Here is a 17,694-nt window from a genome sequence, read left to right as displayed (position 1 = left end):
GAGATTACCATAATACCCCCAAATTAAATATGTACGTATAGGCTAGGATAGTGTTCATCCGTGGGAACAATCACTTTTGTTCATCCGTGGGAACAATCACTTTGGACCCTAAATAAACTGAGAAATATAATTTTATAAAACAAGTGGTTTTGCAGCACAACTTGCCCCCGGTGTGGGGTAAGTTGTGCCATTAGAGAATACATTGGGGTAAGTTTTGCCATTGATAATTGAAATAAAACAGATCATTTTGATCTCACAAATGATATGCTACATAAAAGTAAGACAAGTTCAACACAAAATGACTGCAATTAAATACTTTAGTTTATGTGTATTTACAGTTTTAACAACCTCAAAGGCCACTTTTCTCTAGCAACACTGTCACATGACCACCTTACAGATCCAGCCTACCTGTCCTACCAGTGCTGCAGGGAGATATGAGCTTGTTGTACCAGCAAGTATAAAGTAAAAAGCAAAGCAAGGCAAGTCTATTTGTGTAACATTTCATTTACAGAAAATTCAAATGGCTTTACATGAAACATTAAAAGCGTTACATCAGGGTGCAGAGGAGGAGCTGGAATTACAATAAAACCAACTTTTAAAAAGAAATTAAATAAAGACAATAAGTAAGGTAATGTAAAATAAGCTAAAAGTGCAAGAAGTATAAGTACCATTGTGAGTAATAAATGAATAAAAAATGCGTTTCCCTCTTTGTGCATCATCACTAAAAGCCAGCAGTAGTGGCTGCTGTTCGCTTGCGTCTGCTCCTCTAAGGTTATGTTCCCACACTCTCATTTTGCTGAGTGTTATTGTTTGCCAGGTGAGGCCATGACACAGCAGTGAGAAAGTCAAGCCTGCTTGTTTACATGAGCCGCATGAAACCTTGTTTACCTCCCACTGGATGAATTTACTCTCAGACAACAGCTTATTGCGCTCATCTCTGGTCCTCTTGCTCCCCGGCAGAACAACGACAAGCAGACACTTAAAAAGATTAAGATGAAAGCGCATGGACTAACAGGGAAAGTGTTGTATCAACAGCAGCCACCAGCAAACACACCATCGTCACAAAGCAGATGAAAGCATTCTGAGGCGAAGCAGGAGGAGAGACGGACAGCCGGTAGCCGGTTGCTCATCAGGTTCAAGGATCAATAAACGTAATTAATGCCGATCCAATATAACCTGATGACAAAGCCCTCCATTGTGCTTTCATCACAATAATTGTTTGCTCATATATTGATGTGTGTGTGTGCTACGAGACTGAGCTCACCATTCTCCTTTAATTGCTACTCATCCACTAACCAGTCACATAAAAAGCAGCTGGAAGAACAGACAACTGCAGCGCTGAAAAAGGGAAGAAATGGAGCAGAACGAGGAGAAGAATGGGGTTAAAGGAGGAGAAGGGTAATAGTACTCAAGGAGAAGGACAGGGAAAGTGGAAGAAGCGTGATATGAATGATGGAGATTATTGGAAGATAAGTCATAGCTGTCTTCTGGCAATCAGGCTTCCATCTGGTGGCAGAAAGGAAGGGAAGAGGGGATGGAGGAGAAAGCATTCGAGTGCAGGCATCAGTAAATGTCTTAAAAGATGAAAAGTGTTTCAAAGTCAACAGATAAAAAAATAAATAAATAAATAAATATTTTCCCCTCACAGACGATGCTGCTTGGTAACTGCCTGAAACACGCAGCTCATAGTCTAGCACCTCCTTCCTCGTCCTGAGTTATTGAGTTATTGGAAAGTAATTTAATAATTGCAAATGGAAATTATAGTGCATTTATAATTCAGTTTAAGTCCAGGAAGAAAGGAATAAAATTCTGGATTTCAAGCCAGGAGACTTGTTGACGTCAACATAAAACATATTTTCCTGTTCATTGATTTGCTGGACGGATATTTTTGACCAATCAGAGCTGACTGCATCTTAAGGAAGGAGGGCTTAAAGAGACATGAACTAAAGCTGAAAAGAAATGTCAGAATGAGGAAAAAAAAAGATATTTTTTATTTACAATAAACATGGAAACCCTTTTTTTTTTTGCAGAATTAGTGAACAATAACTGAGTCTAAAAAGGTTTTTTTTTTTGTTTAATTTACAGTAAAAGACAAAGTGAGACTTCAGCTCTTACACTACTGTTGAAGCCTTTAATTAATTTTTACATTTACGCTAATTTTTATAGCTGCTTATAGTTTTGAGAACTACTTATTTTCTTTTTAATAAAGCATTTAATCAGGATTTTTTGCCCTGTCTCTTTCAGATTGGTTGACTTCACCAGGTTACCCTCCCCCACCCCAGAAAATAAGGACCTCTTCTTTGTGACAAGGAGCTCAGGTATCCAGCCTTCCCCTGCACGCAGTTCCAGCTACTCTGAGACCAATGAGCCTGACCTGGGCATGGCCAATGGCAGCAAGAGTCTGTCCATGGTGGACTTACAAGACCCCCGCAGCTTGGACGGTGGCACAGGTCTCAATTCTTCAGACGCTCTGGGTGAAGGGCCAGCTTCTAGTGGCGGCTGGTCAGCCAGAGTCCCACAGGGTAACATTCCCGGGGGTCCCACCCTGAGGTGGCCAAACCAGACCCCCACCACCCCAGGCACAGAAAGCACTCCGGGTCGACCTGCCCAGCTGTTAGCCCCACTCTCCTTCCAGAACCCAGTTTACCAGATGGCCGCCTGCTTACCTGTGTCCCCTCGCGGAGTGACCGATTCGGGTTCAGAGTGCCACAGTTCTGTTAGTTCCCATAGCAACAATGACGACGGCCCAGCAGGAGGAAAGCACTCATTCTCAAACCAAGGTGGAGGAGGAGGAGGGAGCAGTGGTGAGGAGTACACCAGACGTTCGGGCGAGTTCAACCGCCGACAGCTGTCCCTCACAGAGACACAACCTCAGCCCAGCGTCCCCAGACAGAACAGCGCCGGTCCACAGCGGAGGATAGACCAACCTCCACCTCAGAGCATCACCCGCGGCCGCACACCTCCAAACTTACTCAGCGGCGGACCCTATCCCCGGCCCTCCTCCGGCAGCATGATGACATCATCACCCGACTGGCCCTCCGGCGGAGCTCGGCTACGGCAGCAGTCTTCCTCCTCCAAAGGCGACAGTCCCGAGACCAAGCAGAGAGCTCAGCACAAACAGGTACGAGAAGATGATATTCATCTGAGCATTGTTCATAACACCCAACCAGTCCTCTCAGGGTGTAATTACACGAGATTACAGTGATATTAAAATTTGCTGTTAAAAAACGCCCATTTCTGCAGCATAGGCTGAGAAAAGGCCTGGGTGGGTGTACTTACAGAAGAAGTACATTGTACCCTAATGAACCAGAGTCACAGTGTGTAATAATAGTCATTTACATCCAGGCAGCTCGTCACAGCACCACTGTTTTACTGGTCATGCTTAATGAGATGAGACTGCGGGTGGTGGAGACGCAATTAGTATCTTATAAGCTTGATATGAATGCGCTAAAACCAACACAGGTGCAGACAGATACTGGCTCAGAATAAAGCGCTGCTGTGTGAATGTCAGAGCTCACTGGGACAGAGTCTCATTTAAAATAGTCACCCTCAGCGAAGGTAAGTCGGTGTTCGTTCATAGCAGGTCAAGAGCAAACGCTGTAATTAAAAACACAAGATGTTTGTTGCCATTGGTTACTGGCTGGTGTGGGAGAAAAATATGTGAAGTATTAACTGTGATCTCAGTTCCGTCTTCTGTTGGAAAATATGAAAGATGATGTGAGATTGTTCGAGCTGAAGCGGCGCGGCTGTCAGAAGTTGTGTGGTATATCTGAGTAAATACTCGCATCTTCTGCATGCAGAGCATCAATAATACAGCCACCGTTAAAAAATGCACAATTACAAATTGGTGTACTTTTTTTTTTTTTTTTTCAAAGGTTTCTATCTTTTTATATTTATTGTGTTGTAATTTATGTTACTTATAGTGATTAATTAAGATTTGAGCCTTATAAAAATAGAGTCAAAGTTTAAATTATATGTAAAACTGTAGCTTATATTTTGGTTACAGGTTTATAAATATGTTGTTTAAGGTGGCTACAGAAACCAGCAGTTTCACTGGCAGTGGTATAAATTCATTTCCCGGACTTTTTTGAGACATATGGCTGGCAAAAATGCAGTTCTGAATATATTTAACAAGTTGTTTACTCAGGACAACAGCTGATAAATTAAGCACCTGTCTGACGATGAGCTTCTGCAGATGCCTGAGAGAGAAACAAGCGACTCCAACTCATCTAATTAAACAGGATGCATTTAGACTAACAGACTTCGCCAAAAGCTTTAACTCTTCTTTATAGAACAACTTAAAGTGCTTGTTTCTTCTATTTAGTGAAAGTTAGATTTAAAACCACAAACTTTACTTATCATTGTCACATTATGTTGTTTATTGAAGCAAGATTGGAGATGTTTGAAGAATTTTTTTCTTAAATTATTAAGAAAAATTAAATCAGTTATTCAGTTCTGCGGCCCTTGTTCATTTTAATTGATATGAAAGGAGATTGTCATAAATCAACTGGATTTCATTACAAATCGATGTGCATTTGCTGTATATTTTTTAATTTAGATGCTTTAAAGGTAGAGTATGTAAGAGTTTCAGTATTTTCAAAATAAATTAACTAAAAAAATAACGACAATCATAATTAGATAGTTTTTTAAACATGTAGGTTCCAGTCTGTCCATATTTGATGCGTTATTAAATTACAAGTTTAATTAATGACAAAGACCCTTCTTGAATGTTTTCTAACCAGTAAAAAAAAAAGGTACTTTTTTCCACCAGTAGGGGGAGTATAAGCCCATTTATTGCAGATAAGCATTGTGAGCTACAGCTCACAAGCGATTCCTGCCCTCATTGGAGCTGGCAAGGAGGAGGGATGAGGGGTAAGTTTTGCTCATTACTGCCAACCTGTGGTCGTTTGTGGAGGTAGCAGTTTTGTGGTTTTGCTCACGACCTGGTGTTTGCCACCTGGTGGTGGAAAGAATCGCCTTGAAATCTTACATACTCTGCCTTTAAATGAATCTAATAATCCTCACACGGTCAGTAAGTATGAAAGTCCCAGCTGCTTATTCACAATTAATGTGTAGAATGATGCAAAGATTAGCTCTTTTTTCTCTGTTTAACCAATTTTCAGTAATTCATATTGAGATAGTTGAACTGACTGAAAAGCCTTCAGTGCAAATGAGTGTGATGGACTATAAAAATATGCACTTTTCCCTCCCATGAAGCGAAACAGCCCACGGCCAGCTCTCCACGCAGCTATCCATCAGACAGCAGGCAGATAGAAAACTGCCAGTTTCTGCTTCTGGGCTTATTGCAGTTTATTCATTTAGTCTTAAGTATTTCCCCTTCCTTGCTGCTCCTTCAACACTCCAGGTTTTTATCACTCACACGTGCTTTAAAAAAAAAAAAAAGCGTGCTTTACGGTGTGTGTGTGCGCCTTACTGTGAGTTTGAAGTCAGGAGTGTGTATCCATCCCACCTGCTGCTTTCAGTCCAGATGAGTTGTTGCATTTCAAGCTTATTTCTGTTGTTTCTGTGGTGTTTTTGCAACCTCCCTCCTTCCCTTCCCCGTCACTTGCACTCAGCTCATGTGTGTGTGTGTGTGTTGTGTTGGTTTTACTAGGCCCCCTCCCCAGTGAACCCCAGTGCGCTGGACCGCACAGCCGCCTGGCTATTGAATATGAATGTGCAGTATTTAGACCATGAGGGGATGGAGCCCGAGTCACTGAGAAACAGAGAAGATCTAACTCAGGTGGAGAAGGTAACCTGCAATCCAACCTCTGCCCTTCCACAAACCACCTCAACATTCAGTCCTGATGCTCCCACCACACTCTCCTTCCTTTTCCTACCACTCATTACTCGCCTCATAAGCTGCACGTCCCTCCAGAAAGCACCACTTTTACACTTAATTATCTGCTGTATTATCCCCACTTTTGGTCTTGTATGCGAGTCTGAGATTTCTTCCACATACCAAAATTGTCACTTAAAAGCAGACTTTGTACTTTTCTGACATGAAAGTGAGGTTGCACTTCAATCTGGCTTTATAAATAATGCATTTCCACAAAACTGACTTTTTAGTGATGGTCAGGCTGTTTATCTGTGACTTTTTTTTGCCATTTCCACAGTAAACAGTGAGCAGAAGTTATTATAGGCAAATAATTGTGGAGCTAAATTGAACAGGCATACATGTCTGTGTACTAGAACTTGCTGTAAGCAGGCAGAATTCAACAGCTTCATCAATTTTTAGATTATTTTCTCCATTTCTCCAATTGTTTGGCCTGTGGCAAGCCAGAAAAGCCTTCATAGATGTTAGCGGATGTTTTGTTTCCATTCAACCAACCATCCGAGCCCAATTATTCAAACAATTGTAACAAAGAAAATTGTCAAATATACTCATCTGAAAAGCCTATTTGCAGTTTGTCTAAAAAAAAAAAAAAAAAAAAAAAAAAAAAAAAGAAATCAAACAATTTTTCAGTTGTTGCAGCATTAACATCTCATCACAGAGATTTCAAGGACTTAGCAAACAGTACTCCAGCGATACTAAGATGACTAATTTTCATTTCATTTTATAGCTACCTCATGTCATCCCAAGTGAAACAATACCCTCATGAAATGATGTGTGCAAATGAGGCTTGAACTTCCTAATGAAAGAATCTCACTTTACCTTGAAAAACCCTCTTACAGCTCGCCCTCTCTTTCTTACCATCTTTGAAGTAATATTAAAGGCCAAAACGGAGTGTGTGTATGTGTATCCACAGCGTACATCCACACAGCCGCGTTGTGTGCTTGTGTGCACTGTGTGTGTGTGTGTGTGTGTGTGTGTGTGTGTGTGTGTGTGTATGTGTGTGTGTGTGTGTGTGTGTGTGTGAGAGAGAGAGAGACAGAAAGATGCTTTTTGCTGCTTCCTGTGCTTCCCAACCTTTGCCGTCAGCTTTGCTTCCATGCTTTGGTTGGCTGCCACTTGCCCCTCCCGCCCACCCGCTCTAACCACACACATACACACATACACACACACACACACACAGACATATGTTTGTTTTTTTTCCACATCTATAATGAGTGCAAACCTGTCATCCCAACATAGCTCATACTTATGGAAGCCAGCAGCTCAGGCAGGGCGAACAACCAAAGAAGGCAATGACTTGAGACTTAAGAGAGAAGCCATGACCACCTTAAAATAGCAGAAGGACTGAAAAACAGCACATCTTCCAGACAGACCCGAGCCGCTGCTGTTGGTCTAAAACAGTCTTAGCTACATTTACATTGCACACTGGATGTTAACTGATCATGTTTGCCTATTAAAGACCACCAGAGCATCACTGAGACTTAATTTGATCATTAAGAATATTAATACAAATGCAATGATGAGATATTATTATCATGACTATTTATTAAAAATGGAAACGCAATCTGAATTTAAAGGGGCAAAAAGTGAACATGTTTCACCACATGTTTCAAACACTTACGGATTTATGGAGCCAGCTGTTAGCTGGCTGTAGCCTTTTATTCAGCGGGAAGGCTGAAGGATCCAAAGGGAGAGAGGAGGCGGCAATTTGCATGAACTCACGGCCAGATAAGATCATAAACATGGGGCTGGAGATCAGTATATAAAGACGGTTTGTGACATTATGTTATTCTATAGATCAGGGGTGTCCAAATTTGGTCCTCAAGGACCGTTGTCCTGCAGGTTTTAGGTGTCTCTCTGCTTTAACACACCTGACACAAATTAAACGGATGCAACAGCCAATGAAGTTCTGCATAGTGACTCTTTGAGTCAAGTGTGTTGGAGCAGGGATACATGGAAAACCTGCAGGGGCCTGGAGCTGCTCTAGATGAAGTAAAAGGTCTAATTCTTTACAAAATCATTTTTAATTGCTTCTGTCTACAAATGATTAAGTGTTGCTTATTGCCCCTTTAAATGCACCGCGTGTAATAACATTACAGGTCAGAAAACTTCAATTAAAAACTCTGTTTTCATAGATATCTAAACTTTTTATCAGATTATCTGTTTTTTTTTCTTTTAAATTCTATTAGAAGGAATCATTTCTATGTACTTGCCATGGATCCATTAACAGGGAAGCTGGCAGTGTTTTTACTATGGTGTTACTAAAAGGACAAACAACTCAGAGTGTGTCGTAGGAACCCTGTGTCTTCTAAAACTGCAGTACCGGCTTTGTTTGATAGTACACCGTTTGGGAGAAGTAAAATCTTTAAAAGCACATAGTGGAAGACAGTAAACAGTAGTGGTGCATTCGTCTAATCAATTATTTAGTTTATATACAAGATATCTGAGACGTGTCAGGATGAAATCAGTATAAAAGTGAGGCTGAGTCTTCAGTTGATTTAAACTAATCTTACTCAACATAAAATGGCAAAGAATCAGTGAACTTCATCAGCTGTCTGGAGAATTCCCTCGAAGCAAGACAAGCAAGGCTGAAAACAGTTATTGACCAGCTGAGATCTTCATGCGCATCTGGAAGCACTACATCAAAACAAGAATATTCCTGTACTGACGATATCTTCGATAAAGAGAAGTTCAAACTCTACCATGAAGAATTGACTAATCTTTAAAGCTAAATCTGAACACATTATATATTAGTTTACTTTAAATAAAGTGGAAAACAGTATTGTTGTTGGAATTATGGACACTGAATCCACCAATGAGGACAACTGTGATGCGAAATGACAGATTTTGGACTACTAAGCCTTTCTTATGTCAGCAAGGAAATCCCAAACCGCATCCTATATTACAAAAGTAGAACTCCACATGAAGACTCCAGGTGCTTTAATAGCCCCCAGTCCAGACCTGTCAACCATTAAATCTCTAAATCTGATTCATTTCTAACTTTGAAGTTTAGTATATCTTCTGCATCTCACTAAATGAGTTTTTTTTTTTTTTTACCTTTGAACTTCTTTAGTGTTACTTGCATGGAAATGCAATCTTACCTGGACTGTTATCAGATGGAACGTGCAGACGGCAGCTGCAGAAGCACATCTGTTCAAACCACCTCTGTTCCCATTTCTCTTTTGTTCCGTTCTCGCTTTCAATATTCATATGTGTTAATTTTACTCTTCAGTCTGTTGAATTTCAAATTCACATCTGCAGCCATCATTTACAGTCAATATGACATCGAGCCAGACAAGAGCCAGATATTCTGATCTCCTCGGGCATCTTTGGCTTCAGATTGGCAGACAGAATGCGGGCGAGAGAGGAGAGTGTAAGGACATGCATAGTTGGGGATAGGCGGGTCGTTTGAGGGAGACCGTTGCAGGGACAGATGGACAGAAGAAAGACACGGTCGTTCGTTCTCAGGGGATCCAGCGACAAAAGCGCAGGGCTGTTTGAGATGGAGAAAGAGCAAAACTGATAAAGACAAATCTATGTGAGGTCGACATTCCCTTGTTGAGAAAGAGAATCATTGGAAAATGTCCTAGTGTAAGGCAGGGGGGTGTCATGGGACCACGCAGGATGTCACAAAGAAATATAAACTATTCCCAGGTGCATTCTGGCTATATTCAACTAAACCCGAAAAGTCAGGATGTGCTTGTAGTTTGTCTTTCACATCACGTCGAGTAGTTCTTGCTGAAGGATGTAGCATTTTGTAAAGAACACATAAATTGATCACAAAAGTGAAATCAGCTAATTGGCTGAAATGTCCGAATACTGGATGGACTGCCTTGATGTTTTCTTTTTTTTCCTTCAAACCAAAAACTCATTTATATCAAGAGTCAACAGTGCATTTTAGATAAGTCATCAAAAGTTAACATTTCAATATTTAAAGCTCAAGCTGCTTCTTGTGAACACATAGTGGTGTTAAAGTATTACAGATTATCACATCAATAGCTTCATATTGATGCTACTTATAGTAAATCATCACAGACTCAGGGTGACTTGCCAAGTTAGGGAACCACCTTTATAATAACAAAACTTTCTATCAGGCATTCCTGGAAGATCAACCACTGCTGGTAAAAGGTGTGACCATCAGGCCAGCCACATTGGCCAGAGTTGCACGTAAACACATCTTATTTATAACCAGTTAACTAGCTTAATTCATCCAGATTAGCGCATCACCTTTATAACCTGCCGCTGCTGGCAGTTTTTCTTTTGTTTGTTTTGGATCCTAATGGATATCTTCGCTAGATCAATTGTCAGTTATGACCTCAGAATGCTCATAAGATCTCAAACACTTCACTTTTTTCCTTTGTGTATTTTATCAAAACGGAGATACAACATAATGTTCCAATAATAATTTTTAAAAAAAAATCTAACTTTAGCTTCTACTGCTAGCAGACTTTATGCTAATTAATACATTTTTCTGCGCTGAGGGACCACATCTGGTCTTTGAGGGCCGCAGTCCTGCAAGTGTTGGGAGTTTCCCTGCTGCAACACACTTGACACACATCAGACTTCATTAACAGACTTGTGCAGAGCTCGACACACAACTCTGCACTAGTCTACTAATCCTCCATTGTTTGGGTGTGTCGCACCAGGAAAGCTCGCAGGACTGCAACTCTTGAGGACCAGAGTCGGGTCCCCCCGTTCCACACCATCACACTGAAATATGGTGAACACGGTTTCCATTACAGCTTCTAAACATCAGCAAGTGATTATCTAGGTACACTGTTGTACTGAGCTCAGCAGCATCCAGTCTCTGTCTGATCCAGCCACATGCTGACAACACAGTTTTTTCAGTCCAGAAAGTTCTTCTCAAAAGCCCTAATGGTGTCCAGCGAGATGTTATTCTGCTGGCTCCCGCTAACAGACATTCATCCGTTCTGTCTCCTTCCTCGTTGTTCACCCTCCGCTCCTTTACTTTTTCCTCTCAGGTTTTTGTAACTCCTGAATAGGTAGTTGGTTTTTAGAACAAAGGAAGTGCTAAAATTTAAGGCAGTTTTTCCATTTATTCTTTACAAATTGTGGCTGGTATTGATAAAAAAAAAAAGAAAATATAAAAAAAAAAAAACATCTCTGCATTGAGATTTTATACATTAAAATCCTATAATGAAGATGGCTTCTAATTGAACCGTGTGATCCCCTGATAGAGCCCGTCCCTGTCTTCTCGATCGAAATGATAGCGTCTCGGGAGCGACTGATTGAGAGATTTCCTCTTTTGTTCTTGTCAGAGATGGTAATGAAGGAAAGGGAGCATGCTGATAGGGTTGATGATGATAACGACAACAGTGATGATGAGAACGTCTTTGTTTCTGCTTAATTGTTCAGTACCAACAGGAGATCGCAGTGCTGCAGGAGAAGCTGCGGGCATCGGTGCAGAAGCTGGAGGAGTACGAAGCCCGTCTGAAGGGTCAGGACGAACAGGCCCAGAAGGTGCTGATGGAGTACCAGACAAGGCTGGAGGAATCAGAGGAGCGCCTGCGTAGACAGCAGGATGACAAAGATCTCCAAATGAAAAGCATCATCAGCAGGTTGGAAGAAGACAATGGCGTTGAGGTGGGACGAGGGGGGGTTCTCCGATCTGTAAATAATGTGACACTACTTGCTCACATTTCAGGTTAATGTCAGTGGAAGAAGAGCTGAAGAAGGATCACTCTGACATGCAGGCAGTGGTGGACTCGAAACAGAAGATAATAGACGCACAGGTCAGTTTGCTCCTCCAAATATTGTTGAAAGGTTGGATTTGTGCTTTAAATTTGTACATGCACATGAAGAGATGTTTCATTCATCTACATCAGTTCTAACAAGGTCACACTTGAATAGGTACTCAGAATCAAGATGAAAACTTTTTTTTTTTTAAAGTACATTTAAAAGCAAAGTGTTAAAGAGCAGGGTGTCAGTCATTTCAGTTCAGGAGCCACATACAGTCCAGTTTTATCTCAAGAGGGCCAAAGACATCAGAACAGTAGCAGATTAACCCACATTTTCCCCTTTTATTCTAGTGCAAAGAGATGAGAGTATATTATCGAGATGTTTACATTTAATAAACTATTCCTTGTAAAAAAACATACTACTAACAACTTGAAAGATTTTATATATATATATATATATATATATATATATACACATACATACATAAACAGCATAACCTGGACAGTTGGGTCCCGTAGATGCAGCCTCCAACTCAGGAGATGCTCATATCCTAACTATAAGAATCATGAAAAAGGAAGGTTAAGCTTGATCTTAAAGGTGTGGATGGAGTTTGCCTGAGTTTACTGACTTAATGCTAAATCAGTTTTTAGATGCAAGTCTTGGTGCAAGTCCTTCTGTTTATTTCTCATGTAGCGTTGCAGCAACACATTCTTGCTGTAATATTTGTATTAATTCCCTTGTTTGGGGGGGGGGGGGGTTGTTATTTGCAGGAGAAGCGTATAGCATCACTGGATGCCGCCAACGCTCGCCTCATGAGTGCCCTCACCCAACTGAAAGAACGCTACAGCATGCAGACCCGCAACGGCATCTCCCCCACCAACCCCACCAAACTTCAGATCACTGAGAATGGAGAATTTCGAAACAGCAGCAACTGCTAGACAGACGGACATCTGCCCCGAATGAGTGCCGAGTGCCTGAGTGTGTACAGAGGATGTCTCCTTGCTTGTGTGGATGTATGCCTAATTGAAAGGCTGCCAAACCTATGTGTGTGTGTTTTAGGAGCAGACAGTACTTCCGGAAGACATTTCTACTTTTTAAAGATGGTGTAGAAGCGAGGGCATTGCTCTGAGGGGCCAGGCAGAAGAGATGCAACTTTAACGTGACAGACTGATCACCAGACGGCCTTCATTACGAGGGTGATGGCCAGAGGAGGCGGGGCAGAGCTTGTACATAAAAAAAAACTCCAAACTCTCCACCAGGCTGACACTTTGCCGGTGCACGCTTGCAGTCGCTGGGACAATTCAAGCCCCTGCCTATGCCTGGGACAAACCACTAATATAATCATACACAGTGACGACCGCCAGGTACGGTCGCCCTAGCAACCCTCCTCTCCTCCTCTTCCTCTTTATTCCTCTTCCTCTTAACAACCAACTGAACCCATTTAAAAACTAACAACCCAGAATGCAGATTTTCACTTTAGCGGTCTCAAGAGGATTGCTTTTTAATGCTTTATTTTAAAGTCGTTGTTTTTTAAAAGAACCAAATATTCAGAGAAAATAGATATTTTTAGTCCAAAACAATCTTCTTTATTTCCCTTTGAAATTGTAGGTGTGTTCCTGAGCATCCCGCAGATCCCCAACCACCCTCTTCCTCTCATCCAACCCCGTGTAGTGGACTTTGTAAAAAAAATAAATAAATAAAAAAAGCTATTGGTACAAACGCCTTAAGTAAGGAACACACCTCGACTTTATCCTCCAGCTCCTCGATGCAAAAAAAAACAAACAAAAAAAACAAAAAGGCACAACTTATACTGTGGAATTGTAAAGAATATGAAAATAAATAACAGACACATAAATGTATTATTAACACAAGTAAATGAATTCTACGTGATACTATATTAGTTAAATTTAATATAGAAGTATGCAGTTTCTTTTCCTTCTATAGAGTATATACATATATACCTATATTTGATAAACTCAAATATAAATTCAGCCCTGTATTTAGGAGTCAAATCTAGTTTATTTTTCTTCACTTGTGATAAAAGACCGTAGTGTGTAGCTTGCTTTAGAGCCCTGGAGACAGAGACCACATTGAGCAGTGATCAGCACCTCCATCATATATCAAATATCTATGACATTTAACCCTTTATATAAAGTATACAGAATTACTCTTGGAAAATGTCTGCGCAGAGGTTTAGGCAATTCCTTCATGGCTTGCAGAACTTGCACATCTGGTGCTTTTCACTGCCTTTACAGACACAGATCACGAGTCACTGTACATGTGTGGTCGTCTTTCTCTAGTTGCACAAAAGCTATTGAGAGGTGTGTGTAGATGCACTCACTCATACTATACACTGGAACAGTGAGCTGTTGTTACAATGGCCTCCCTTTGTTTTATTTTCCCTCTGCTTTGTCAGTGGTAATGAAGTATGCTGCATCCAAACTGTGACTATCGATCCACATGTCATCACCTCTCTCTCTTTTCTCTGCTTCTAACACTACCTTCTCTCATCCCTTAATCATCTGAATGTGAAAATGCTAACTCACAGCTGGTCTTACCATGGGGTTTGGTACCTTTTTAATATCGCTTGTCATTGCCCACTACCGTCTCTTCATCTGTACTTTGTATATTTTTTTTAATGTTATTTTTTTCTTACCTGTGCTTGAGTATAATACATAAGATGTGAGGCTCTGCATGCTTCATCCTTGCTTGAGATCCAGCAGTAGCATCATTTTGATCATTTTGATGTCTTTGGTTGCCAGGTGATTTTAATGATGAATGGCTGCCCGCCGACATTATATGGATAAAATGATAACTCAAGAGGTGGGACGGCCGAGGAAAGTGTAAATAAAATGTTGACACTATTTTTACCTAATGTTAACAAGAGCTTTTTGTAAATGTATCTCGTGCTCAAACTCTGCTGTATCATTATGGATATTGTAAATACCAAGTAGTCATCTGTCCTCATTGGGTAGAACTATACAATTCAATTAACCTTTCAGTGTTCTCTCTGTTAAAAGTTTTTTTTGTATTTACAGTGTATTATCACTAGTCCAAGAAAAAAAAAAATAGAAAGAGAGAAAAAAATGATTGATAGTTTGACTTTTGGGATGTATGCCTCACTGGTTTTTAGGCCAAGCTGAATTCGGTCTCGATGAGATTCACAAGCACAATCCTGTACTTCTCATCAGTCTAGCTCTATGCACTTTCCGTTCAGTGGTTGGTCTTTATAATCAGCGCTTTTTTTCTTTTTTTTTTTTGTTTCAATATCGCACAACCTGAACTTTAAAAATGTGGCAAAGTTTAACGTCAAAGGGATTTTTGAAAAAAACAAACAACTTTATATCCCCTCTTTTACTGAACAGAAGCTCCTCATGTTTTCCAAGCATTCTGCCTCATAATTACAGACTATGCTACTTTTTGAGAAATAAATTCTTTACCTTTCACTGGTTAATTGGTGTTCAGCAGTAATATGGAGATTTTCTAGCGCAACAATTTTCTTGCCAATATTTCCATTTTGGAAACTTCAATTTTATGACAGCACTCATTCTCTTAGTATGCACTGCAACTAAATGCTAAACTACCACAGATAAATTAAATATTTACTTTATGCCACTGATTACATTAAAGCTTAAATTTGGTTCAGTTGTTTTCTGAATAAGATTAGTTGATCCATATCCCCCTGTTTAGTAATTAGCGATGAAGACTTGTTTACCATGTAGCTAAACAGTTGGGCTTTTTACTACTAAGCTAAATGCTTATTAGCTATTTGCTGAAATAAACTAAACTTGTCAAATGTGCTGTATGAAAATTGTTCATTGAATTCTTGACTTTTTTCTGTACGTTATAGTTGCATTAGTTGCTTCAATATTAGAGGTAGTGACACTGCAACCTAAGAAAAATCCCAAACATTAATGATTCAAAATGCATTCAGTCCATGACATCTTTTTTTTTTAATATGCTAAACTAGTGAATGTATTGCTTCTAACTTTGACGGATGAAGCCATTGGTTTAGGACTCTTAAATCATAGTTTAGCATTTTAGCTAAGTGGTAAACAGTGCTTTAACTCAGATAAATGTTGGTAAACTCTTGGCTATATTTAGTTGCTAATGCTGTGTTAGCAAGTAGCCCATCTCTTAGCATATTTGCTAAATGCTAACCTTGTATTCAGACAAACTTCAACGAGCTACAGCTATTTAGCTAAGTAGCTGTGGCTTTTTAGCTTTGGTTGTTGATCAACAAAAGTCCCATAGTCTTGCTTTAATATTTACAAAAATCAAAATAAGCTGACACAATGCTGTTACGTACATCGTCCCTGATTAAAGAGCTACCTAGTTCTACGTATCCCACTCATGACTTTGCCACAGTTCTCATTTAATGAATCAGGAAAATGGGAGCTCATTCTTAAAATGCTCCAATCCAGCTGAAGATTAATCAAATTATAAAGCTATAATTAAAGTAAAAGATGTATGTTTTCTATTATCTTGTAGAAAATACTTTTGTAAGTATGTTGAAAGTATAAAGTATTTGCTGAATTCTGCTTCCTTTGACGACAGTGACAAAACAATAATGTACAGAAGAATTTGTGTTGACAAAATGTGGCTGTGCAATTTATGTACATTTGCAACTAGACCTATTAAAGTTTTATTTAGCTATTTTAAAATCTAGTCTGTGTATTACTGCCTTTTTCATGTCGTTCTCTGCTATGCTTTGTTTTCCGAAATGAAAATTAAGCTTAATTTAAGAGCGTGCAGGATGAATCACATGTTCATTAAATAAGCAAGGAGGCCGAGATTGATGACATGCAGCGAGAGAGAACATATGCTCAGACTCCGGGTCCAAAGACGGAGTGGAGGGTATGATGGAGGGATGTGAAAGACTGCTTTCAGCAGTGTCTACTTCTCTCAGTGAGCCTGACCTACATACTGGCTGATTGTTATTCTCTGCAGTGGGCAGGAAAGAGCCAGAGATGGCCATTTTAACAACAATAATGGCAATTTTGTTGAAACTGTAAATTCACATAAAAACAAAAAAAAAAAAAAAAAAATAGAAATAAAATATATTTTAGAACAGGCTCCCTGCCGTTGGGACACACATCCAGAGGGCATAAGGCATATCAAAGTATCACTCTCATGAGTGACTATCAAAGAGGAATAATTTCCTGCCAAATAAATATAATTGTACTTTGATTATATTCCACTCGATTTGGTGTCTGAGTAAACATTTAATTTGCAGAAATTTCTTTTTAAAGCTGTCCCGGCTTGCGAAAGTGTGAGGTTTGAAAATAAAAAAAAATTGGAACTGATGAAAAGGCTAAAGAGCATGTGAAGATGACTAACTCCTTTAATAGATGAACTCATGGACTAGTTAGTAAAATGTGATGCTTACACTTACTTATTGGTGGTCTTTCCACCACAAGCATATGATCTTCATGAGCAATGTCCAAAGTTAGTGCTCGAGGGCTGCTGTCCTGCTGTTCTTGGATGTTTCCTGCTGCTGCACACCTGAATTTGGCTGATGGGTGAACATAATTAGGCAGAACTTGCTGTGGAAGAGAGATATTTCCTTTGAATCAGGTGAGTTGGTTCAGGGACACAACTAAAACCTGAAGGAACAGAGCTTTGACACCCCTGATCTAGTTAAAAGAAGAGCTATATTTATAGTCTAAACTGGCACAAAATTGAATGGAGAATAAAAGCTGGAACATAAGCCTGCTTAATGGCAGACACAGCTGTTAAACCACTGGATGGCAACAGCAGCAGAAACAAACAAACCGACGACGATGACAGACACTGGAGGTACTGCATCAGCTGGCACTGCCAGCCTCCACAACAGAAGGTCGAGGAAACGCTGGCAGATGGTGGTGCTGCGAAACACATCTAAAGTCCTAAAACGTGTAAAAATGAGCCATTTCAGATCCATCTAGCAGCCTTGTTGGGAGTGGAGATGTAAATAGCTCAGATTGCAAACAGTTTGAAATTATAAGCAGTGATGGCTTTTGCAACGTAGCCAACTTTTAGGTTCATATGAAAGAATAATGGTCGCATCAGCCCATCTCTTCACATAAAGGAGCACATTTTATTACTGGAATACATTTCATCCACAATGTGTCATTACTAATAACTGTTAGTCTACTTCATATTCGAGTCACACTGCA

The 17,694-nt window shown here is 40.0% G+C and overlaps 1 protein-coding gene across 6 annotated transcripts in view; it reads left to right on the top strand.

Annotated features, from left to right (window-relative positions):
* dab2ipb (DAB2 interacting protein b) overlaps nt 1-16,164 on the top strand; it is a 144,639-nt gene extending 128,475 nt beyond the window's left edge. For 4 of the 6 annotated variants that reach the window (XM_079256587.1, XM_079256585.1, XM_079256588.1 and 1 more), the window contains 5 exons: nt 2,245-3,121; nt 5,615-5,752; nt 11,213-11,415; nt 11,502-11,589; nt 12,307-16,164. In XM_079256587.1, coding sequence (XP_079112713.1) covers nt 2,245-3,121; nt 5,615-5,752; nt 11,213-11,415; nt 11,502-11,589; nt 12,307-12,474 — 1,474 coding nt within the window. In that variant the 3' untranslated portion in view covers nt 12,475-16,164. The remainder of the gene's footprint in view (nt 1-2,244; nt 3,122-5,614; nt 5,753-11,212; nt 11,416-11,501; nt 11,590-12,306) is intronic. The other 2 variants (XM_079256586.1, XM_079256589.1) reach the window with 2 other exon arrangements.
* The last annotated feature ends 1,530 nt before the right edge of the window (nt 16,165-17,694 follow it).

The sequence above is a fragment of the Telmatherina bonti genome (genome assembly GCF_933228915.1).
Source record: "Telmatherina bonti genome assembly, chromosome: 17".
Classification (NCBI taxonomy): domain Eukaryota; kingdom Metazoa; phylum Chordata; class Actinopteri; order Atheriniformes; family Telmatherinidae; genus Telmatherina; species Telmatherina bonti.
Note: the sequence above shows the minus strand (reverse complement) of the source record. Positions and strands in the feature narration are given on the sequence as shown.